This window comes from Monoraphidium neglectum, assembly GCF_000611645.1.
Source record: "Monoraphidium neglectum strain SAG 48.87 unplaced genomic scaffold scaffold01040, whole genome shotgun sequence".
Classification (NCBI taxonomy): Eukaryota; Viridiplantae; Chlorophyta; class Chlorophyceae; order Sphaeropleales; family Selenastraceae; genus Monoraphidium; species Monoraphidium neglectum.
Window position 1 is genome coordinate 1 of NW_014012588.1, and position 8,693 is coordinate 8,693.

Genomic DNA, 8,693 nt, shown 5'->3' on the forward strand with positions numbered 1-8,693 from the left:
GGGGGGGCGCACAATCGGGGGATGGTGCACGTGGGTGGGCTTGGGCCTGGTGACGGGCTGGAACAGGGGGCGAGGAGGAGCAAGTGAAGCGCAGATATAGAACTCACAAGACCCCTGCGTGGGTACAACGGCTGGGGGCCCTGCTTGCTCACACCCACCCCTGCAAACCCAGCCCGTGTCTCACCCGTAGGGAAGTGCTTGGGCACAAAATCCTCGGCCAACTTCTTTATCTCGTCTATGCCCACGAAGCAGGTGGCCTCGACGGGCAGCAGCTTCAGCAGGAACCTGGCGGGCAGCTGCTTCGTGGCCTTGACGTGCTCGGCCACGTTGGCGGCGACCTCAGACGGCCGCGGCGCGCCTGCAGGCCGTCGCGGGGGCGGCGGTAGCGGCGCAAGCGAGGTGGAGACGTCGTTATGTGCATGTGCAAGGGGGTGCGTCACTGCGTGATTGGCGGCTCCCATGACCCCGAAGCAAGTGCGCAAAGCGCAACGCGGCGTGCCTGCCGAAGTGGCATCAACTGCTGTGCCTGCACCGAGCCCTGGGCTGCCCTTCCTGCACTGCCCGTCCCTGCGCACCCTCTCCGGTAGGGAAGGCCACGAATATGGTGTTGTTGACGCCAGTCTCGTGCCACCTGAACGCAAACTTTTTAAAGTCCTTGAGCTCCGCCACCTCAGCAGCCAGCAGCGCGTCCACGCTCTTGCCGCCGCCGCCGCCGCCGCCTTCGGGGGCGTCCGCGCCGTTGACATCGGCGGCAGGCGGGGCGGCTTTCAGGTACGACTCCTTGCCCATGCGGGCGTATGCCTGGCCAAAGGGGAATGTGGATCGACAACAGGATGCTTGCAACAAGTTCCAGCAACAGCAACATCTATCAATGGCATAACACCAGCAAGCTCACACGCAGCAAGCATAAGATGCGAGATTTCATAAGCACCAACATGAGACGTGGTCACAATTGAGTGCGGCATTTCATGTACAGGACAGGGTGCGAAACGCTGGCCTTTCTGCTGCAGGCTGTGGCTTGGTGCTAGCCCACCTCCTCAAAAAGCAAGCGCGCCTCATCCACGGCTCGCTTGTCCTTGCCTCCCTCGCACGTAAGCAGCATACCCCACGTGTTCGCAGGAATGGCCTTTTGCGATGGGTCCTTGGGTTGCTGCGCAGGCGGCGCGAGCAGCAGTGTCCTGAGAGCAGTCGTCAGCGGCCGCCGCCGCCATACCGCAAGGGCTGGTACGCAGGACAGGCTTGCTGCGGGCCTTGAGGTTCTGGAACACCTGTTTGTGCGTCCATGTCCTTCACCACATTTATCGATCCCAACATGCGATACATGATCCTGCAGAGGATCGCGCTCACCGAGGTGTTCCATGGTTTGCTCTTCTTTTGGGGTCCGCCACCACCTCCACCCCTGTTTCCTCGCTTTTTCCCGGTGTCTGACATGGCTAAGTACAGACCTGGGCAAGGACAGGGTGATCTATGCGAAAGTGCCGGCTGAAGCACCGAAAGCGGCGAATGCACGTGTATGAAAGTCTACTATCGATGATCCTGTAAAGATGACGGTCCCTTTCAGGAATGAGGGGTCATTCATTGAAGAGTGACAACTTTGAAACTGCCCTGGAGCAGAAGGTTGATGAGTTGAGAGGTCCAGCGTGTTGCACCAGGAGCACAGGAAGCGCCAGCGAAGGTGATTGCCTTGCGCCAAGACCAGCAGCTGCCCTAACCTGTAGGGTATCTGCCATTGTTGCTTGCGCAGGAGCAGAAAGCAGCCTTTACACACGTCAATGGCACAGATGGCACCATAGCGATTTTGTGCTGCGACAGAAAAAGTGCAGAAGCGCTCGCGCCGCGGCAGAAGGCGGCGTGGGCCCTGTGAGGGAGGGCGGACTGCGCACACCGACATGCATGCGCGTGGGGCAAGCATGCACGCCGGCAAATTGCAACTGCTGCAGTGAGATGCCAGCTGCGCGGACCGAACACAGAGTTTTTGAAGGGCCAGATAGACCGCACGATTATGAAAGATGGAGGCAGGCCGCACAATTGGGCCACGTTGGACTATTTGGTGTCCAAGCCCTCGCGCAGCAGTGATCAGCACTCTTTGAAAGAAGTCGAACGATTTGTGTGGCAACCAAATAGGACAAAGTGCCCGGAGCTATCCGCGCATGACAACCTGGCCTCACACCTCTGGCCTGCGCCATGTCATTAGGTGCTGGCGTATACGAATGCGCTGGCCGCAGGCAAAACCCTCATGTGGACCGTCTCCAAGAACCTAGCTAGCAGAAACGGCCCCAGCCATCACACAGGCTGCCTCCAGCCTAGCAGCATGCGGCTGGCGCCGCCGGCTCTGGACCCATCCTGCGCTCAGCGGCTGGCCGCCCGCGCGACCTCGAGCACCGCGCCGCTGGCCACGGGCATAGGCACCGTCACGCTGCACTTGCCGCCCGCGGCGGCGACGGGCCTCAGGCTCTCACTCTTGGCGCTGCCCTGCAGCTTCCCGTTCGCCGCGTTGTCGTACGTCTGCCCGCGCCACGTGATGCCGTCCTTCGAGTCCATCCCCTTCTTGCCTGGCATCAGGCGGTGCAGCGCGGCCGTACTGCCGCAGTACATGCTGTCCAGGGTGACCGCCACGTTGCACGGCGTGTACATGTCCTTGTTCAGCAGCGCCACCCTCACGCCGCCCTCGTCGGTCAGCAGGCCCCACACCTTGACGTTGGCGCCGCAGCTGCCGGCGTTGGTGTTGACGTTGACGAGCGTCGTGTCGCTGAAGCCGCCGCCCAGGCCGGCGGTGGCGGTGCGGAACAGCAGGTAGCCGTACCATGGGGCGTGCACCGAGGGGTAGGGCTTGAGGGAGTCCCGGAAGAAGTTGGTCTGCACCCCCGTGTTGGGCTGGCCGCCGTAGTAGGGGCGGCCGCCGAAGCCCCAGTGGAAGTGGAAGCCGGTGGCCCCGGCGTTGGCGAAGGCAAAGAGGGCGTCGGCGCACCACATGGTGCCGGCCACGGTGTCGCTGAGGCCCGCGCGGCCGCCACCATAGCTGGCGGGGTCATATTGCAAGGTGCGGGGGGCAAGGTTGGTTGCAGTCGATGCAGGACAGAGCTTCAGCAAACGCAACCGGAGAATGCGGGCGTGATTGGATGCTCCATGCAGCCGTGTTTGATTCCCTTCTCACCCAACACTCGGCAACGCCGAAAAAAAGTGCCACATGCACTCCCCTCCTGACGATCAGCAGCGGCGGCGACTCACAGGGAGTTGGTCTCCGAGATGCGCAGCTTGAGGTTGGTGGCCTTGGCCACGCCGTGCAGCCACTGGAACTTCTCAATGCCAAAGTTCTGGAGGTCCTGGGACAGCAGGCTGCGGGAGTCGATGGTGACGTTGTTCACGTAGGGGTAGTACTGCGCGGGGTGCCGGGGAGGACGAGGATGCAGGGGGTAAGGGGGGGGCGGCCATCAATTTGGGGTCTGCCGGCGCAACAGCTGCACTCAAATCGGCCCCCGTGCCGCATGCAGTGATGCCTGGATTGTAGAGAAGCTAACATCAAAGCAACTTGAAGTTGGCGCTGTTGTCAGCGCTGCGGTCGAGTCGGCATGCAATGCATGCCAGTACAGCACACGCGCAAAACAACAAATCGTCCGCCGGCGCGCCGCTCACGTGCACGCTGAGCTCGCGCATGTAGCAGCGCGCCCCCGCCGCCTTGGCCTGCATCGCCATCCACCCGGCGTCGATCGTGTTGACGTTGCCCCATCCTGGCCCCGCCAGCTTGGGCGACTGCCCGGGGCCGCAGGGGTTCAGGGCCGTCGCGGTGCGGGAAAAGTAGTTGGCGTACGCCTCAAAGCCGGGCACAAAGCTGGAGTTGGCTGCGGACTCGTAGCCGCCGACGCTGGTCGGCCAGAACTCGGGCTGCGCGGCGGGGACACGGAGGAAAAGGTGTAGTGAGCAACATGGGGTGACGTGTGAATTTTAGCTGGTGGCAACTGTCAGAGCGCCACCTGGTCAGGCAGTAATTTCCCGCCTTCACCACCATCACCACAGCTAAGCTAGATCAACCACATGGACAACCATTTCCGCTTTTGTGCACCCCTATTCCTCAAGCACGCAGCAACAAAGCATGAGGTCTTGATCAAAAGCAAATACAAGCGCGCGTGCACGCGCACACACACACACACACACACACACACACACACACACACACACAAACACACACACACACACACACAAACACACACACACACACTGCTCACACACCTCGTTCCCGAGCTCAAAGCCCATCAGCGACTCCTTGGGGAGGTACTGCTCCGCCAACTGCATCATCTTGCGCGCCATCACCACGCTGTCCGGACGCCACAAGGGCAGGCCGATCAAGAAGCGCGCGTTGAAGGCCTTCTGGATCTTGGCCAAGGCCTCCCTGGCGGGGTGTTGGGCGTGGGTGGGGTGCAGGCCAGTAGTGCTGAGGTGTCCAAGAAAGTCAGTGCAAAGCTGCCGTGCGCAATGGCCACAGTGAACCCACCATAATCTTGTGAATTGTGCAAAGCCCTGTTTTGCACAGAGTCCCGTGCCACATAGTATAAAATGTATCACGAAAGCGCGTGACACCTCACAAGACAAGCACGGGTGACACCAGATGCAACCGCTCACCAGATCTCCTGCTTGGGGACCTCAGTCATGGCGTCCTGGCTGGCGCCGCCCATGCGCATGATTGGGCTGGGGCCAAACACTTTGAAGATCTCTGCAAACGCGTCGATGTTGTCGGCGTAGTCGGTGATGCGGTCCCACTCGTGGCTAGTGGCCAGGAACGTCTCGGGCACCCGCATCAGGGGCGCGTCGGCGTTGACCGTCGCCTGGAATTCGCCCCAGCCGTTAACCACGGCCTTGGGCGCCGGCGGCCCCTGCGCGGCGATGCTGGCGGCCGCGGCGGACGCGTCCGGCGTGGCGCCCGTGGCGCTGCTCTTGTCCTCCTTTATCATTCCCTGCTGTTTGGCCTCGACCACCGGGGCCTGCTCGAGCTTGAGGGCTGCCAGGCCTGCAAATGGATGCGCGTTCGGATGGTGGGGGGTCGTATGGATTGTTGGGTGTTGCTCAGAGGCGTGCGCATTTGCAGCAGCACGCCGTCTGCACACTGCTATATTGCTCGCGCTGGCGCGTGCGTGCGTCGGGCCGGTGCCGACCTACCCGCAAGCCCCGTGGCTCCCGGATGTGCGGCGGGGCGCGGCGGCTGCGGTGGCGGTGGTGGCCGCGCACCTCCGCAGAGGCCGGCGGAGCACTGGGCGTCGCCCTGGCACTTCTCCCCATCCGCCAGCGTCTGGCAGGCGCTACCGACCCTGTCTGCCTTCAGGTCCGCCATCAGGCATGCGTTGTTGATGCCCGCACAGTTGTCTGGTCGAGCGGGCGTTTGGGGAGACAGGCGCATGTGTGCAAAGGGGCGGAACGGCGCAGGAAGAAGAGATGTTGATCAGGCGGAGCGGTGCCGGCAGCAACGGCCGCTTGTGCGGCGGGCGTTTTGGAGCTTTGAGCCCCCGGCTGCTACTGGCAAGTCGAGGCGCAGGAATGCGCGCGTGCCCATGGGCGCGACACCCACATAGCTTCGCCACGCCCGCGCCTCTCCCTATGCGAGCATGCATGCGTACAATTGCTCATCCACTTTTTACCAGCCCAGTTTTATGACCCTCCCAAATTGCATCACTTCTTCGCGCGTGCACGTGCGCACTCACATGTGATGGCATCCATCTTCTGCCACATGGCCGCGGCGGAGAAGCGCCCGCTGCCGGGCGCCTTGTAGTAGGAATTGCAGTACATCTGAGCCATCACAGGCAGCCCGCTGCAGTAGGCGGAGTCCAGCAGGGCGGCCGCCTTGGCAGCCGGCTTTGCGGCATCTGATGCGGAGGCGGGCGCACTGGCGGGAGGCGCAGTGACAGCCGACCCGCTGCGCGCGTTGGGGATGGCCCACGCCAGCACGCCGATCAGGACGGCCGCGACCACGACACCGCCAATGGCGCCGAGGATGAGCAGCCTGCGCTTCTGTGCAGAGCCGCCGTTGGTGCTGCGACGCAAACCAGACGGCTTCGACGAACGGCACGCATCGCTGCCTGTGCCGCTGGTGCTGCTGCCCGAGTAGCTGCTGCCACCGCCCGTGGCACGCTTTCTCGGAGTTCCCAAATCACTGTGGCGTCCGAGTTCGCTAGATGGGAGCATGGTGCTGCTCGGTGGGGCTGCTGCAGAGGTTTTATTTGCGGTTTCGCGGTCACTGGACCCGATGTGATGCGTTTATTCCTACATTAACATTCATACAAATGTCATTAGAACGATCCCGCGCTCGATCAAAGGGCTGAAATAAGATCGCGCGGAGCAGTGGCGAGTGCGGTAGGCTTGCAGGCACTGGTGATCCGACTCTTGCGCATCCGCCACCGTGAACGCTGATCAGACGTAAATGTTTACATTATACACGTTCTGGTGCCAAGCCCCGTGGCGCAGCGCGCTGACGGGCCCCACCCAGCATTTGTTGGTACTAGCTGAACGCCAGGTCCACGAAACCCATACCCTAGGGCTGCGTCCAGGCTTGCGTTAATGTGAGCAAATGTTATGAGCCCCATGTATGCGCCTGCAGCCACCAGTGAGGTCAGTCAAACGAGGTCAAAGTCTAGGCCGTGTGTGTTGGACCACACCGTTGGTCTGCAAGATGATGCGACTGTGTGGCACAGGCGCTGAGCGTGGTTGAACTGCCTGAAGGGCCGTTCGTCCCACTGCCGTGGGCCTCAACAACAGACCAAGGCCGCAGTTGGTTTGATGGTCGCAGCTGGTACTGTGCTATGAACACCCAGATTACAAGAACCCTCATGACCCCATGTATGAAGACGAGTAGCAATACAACAATAGGCACACGTATACTGGCAAGTTGTTGAGTGCGGCTTCAGGCAGTGCTGCTGAGCACGCTGCAGTGAAAGCAGCCCTGAATTCACGGATGTCTCGACGCAGGCGGGCTTGTGAGAAGCCCAGCGATATGGCTTCATGCATGGATCTACTATACGAAAATCGGGGAGATGATGGGCGCTGTTTACGTACATGACTGCCAAGCTGGAATCTGATAGATCTGGACAGCCAGCATCGCTTGGGCCATGAAATTGCGGGTACTGTAGCTATCATATGAATGGTCATCATCCAGCATTACATGCACTTCGTTTGCTTATCTACAGTAGCGCGCTTTTTTACGTTTGATTGAGCCCTATCGACGTTGCCAGCTTGCCACCTTGCCACCGCGCTTTTGAAAGTTCTCACCACCGGCTACAAGTTATCATCATCACGCATTACAGAAAACCGTGTTGCTGTCGTAGCTGAGGGGGACGCCTGATCTGCTCGTTCTCCCGCCTAGCTAAACGCTTGCTGGGGCCTGCCAACTCCCCCAGCTTCGCATCTGGTAGCCACACCGTCAAGTCAATACCATATGTTTGAAATGCGGGGCTCAGGCAATTGCAGCGGCGCTGCACGCAATGCCACCGCTCTGCGCTGCGCTGGCTTGCCAGCACTGCCGAGCCGCGTTCGGGTACTCTGCGGGGCGCAGAGCAGCAGGTCGCCTCAATCCACGATGAGCGAGGCGAGTCAAAAGCGGCGCCAGCAGCCCCAGCAGCAACTTGAGCGAGAGGATGCCGCGGCGGCGTCCTTGACCCAGCCCTCGCAGCCAACTGAGCGGCCGCCAGGCGCGGAGCAGCGGCAGCAGCAGCGGCCGGCAAAGCAGCAGGGCCCCGGCCAGGCATGGTGGCACGAGCGGCGGCGGCAGCAGCAGCGCGCGTCGGGCATGACGCAGCTGGAGGAGTTCATGCGCGACACGCCAGGGCTCAACCGCCTCGTGGACGGCACGCTCATCCTGGGGGACGCTGTGATGGTGCTCGCCACCGAGGTGCGACGGAAGCAACGCGCTCCGCTGCCGCAGCGGTGGGCGCCACGCCGACGCCCTGCAACGCCCCTGGTGCATGCTGCTGCCGATCAGCTCACGCAGCATCCCGTGTTCTCTCGCCAGCGCCGGCTCCCAGCAGCACGCGACCCCCCCTCCCCGCCCTGCGTGTGCCCGCCAGGTGGCGTCCGAGCGCGTCCCTGTGGGGGAGCTGCCTTACCTGGCGGCGATCGCAGTGTTCAGCTGGATCCTGGCCGGCGCGGCGCTGGGGGACTACAAGGCAGTGCCAGACCCTGACGACAACCCGCTGAGGTGGGCGCCGTGAGGCGGTGCAGCTCGTGTGCATGCCTGTTGTTGGGCTCAGCGTGGCAGCCCCGCAGCCGCTGCTCCCACGTGTGTACAGATGGGATGGAGACTGCAGACCAGGGTTGCAGGGGGTGCAAGGATCTTTCTGCCGGTTTATCAATGCAGCTTCCTTTCATTGGCATTCCCCCAATGTGGCAGCCCCACCCTGGCATTGGCCTCATCTCCCCTTTCCCCCTCCGCACCCGGCTCCCTCGATCCCAGCAACATGCTGGGGTGGCCCGTCGTGGTGTCCATCGCCAACGCCTGCATCACCTGGGCCGTGGCCATGGTCCCATCGATGCTGGGGTACAGCTTCCTGGTGGGTCCACTGGGACCGCCTCGGGTTCTGGGCTCGCCTGCATCAGCCAATGACAGCCACGGCGCATTCGCTGGCCTCCGTGCTGTGAGCTCTGCTGCGCGTCAGTCCCGCCGCGTCAGCGTTGCGTCCAGATTGCCGCATGCCCCCCCCCCTTTCATTGTCAAC

The 8,693-nt window shown here is 62.2% G+C and overlaps 3 protein-coding genes across 3 annotated transcripts in view; 1 reads left to right on the forward strand and 2 right to left on the reverse strand.

Moving 5' to 3' along the window:
- Positions 1 to 103: 103 nt before the first annotated feature.
- Positions 104 to 1,102, reverse strand: MNEG_6423 (hypothetical protein; the record flags this gene model as incomplete). The annotated part of the gene is made up of 4 exons (XM_014045099.1): positions 104 to 114; positions 185 to 358; positions 576 to 801; positions 1,034 to 1,102. 4 exons carry the CDS (start codon positions 1,100 to 1,102, stop codon positions 104 to 106), a joined length of 480 nt encoding a protein of 159 aa, XP_013900553.1.
- A 1,247-nt stretch (positions 1,103 to 2,349) lies between these two features.
- MNEG_6424 (hypothetical protein) lies at positions 2,350 to 6,171 on the reverse strand (the record flags this gene model as incomplete). Its single annotated transcript, XM_014045100.1, has 7 exons — positions 2,350 to 3,019; positions 3,229 to 3,377; positions 3,634 to 3,882; positions 4,228 to 4,387; positions 4,618 to 5,002; positions 5,152 to 5,355; positions 5,691 to 6,171. 7 exons carry the CDS (start codon positions 6,169 to 6,171, stop codon positions 2,350 to 2,352), a joined length of 2,298 nt encoding a protein of 765 aa, XP_013900554.1.
- Positions 6,172 to 7,558: 1,387 nt separating this feature from the next.
- Positions 7,559 to 8,693, forward strand: part of MNEG_6425 (hypothetical protein) — a gene marked incomplete at both ends in the record, with an annotated part of 2,098 nt that continues 963 nt past the window's right edge. The window contains 3 exons of the mRNA XM_014045101.1: positions 7,559 to 7,870; positions 8,046 to 8,176; positions 8,432 to 8,528. Coding sequence (XP_013900555.1) covers positions 7,559 to 7,870; positions 8,046 to 8,176; positions 8,432 to 8,528 — 540 coding nt within the window. The remainder of the gene's footprint in view (positions 7,871 to 8,045; positions 8,177 to 8,431; positions 8,529 to 8,693) is intronic.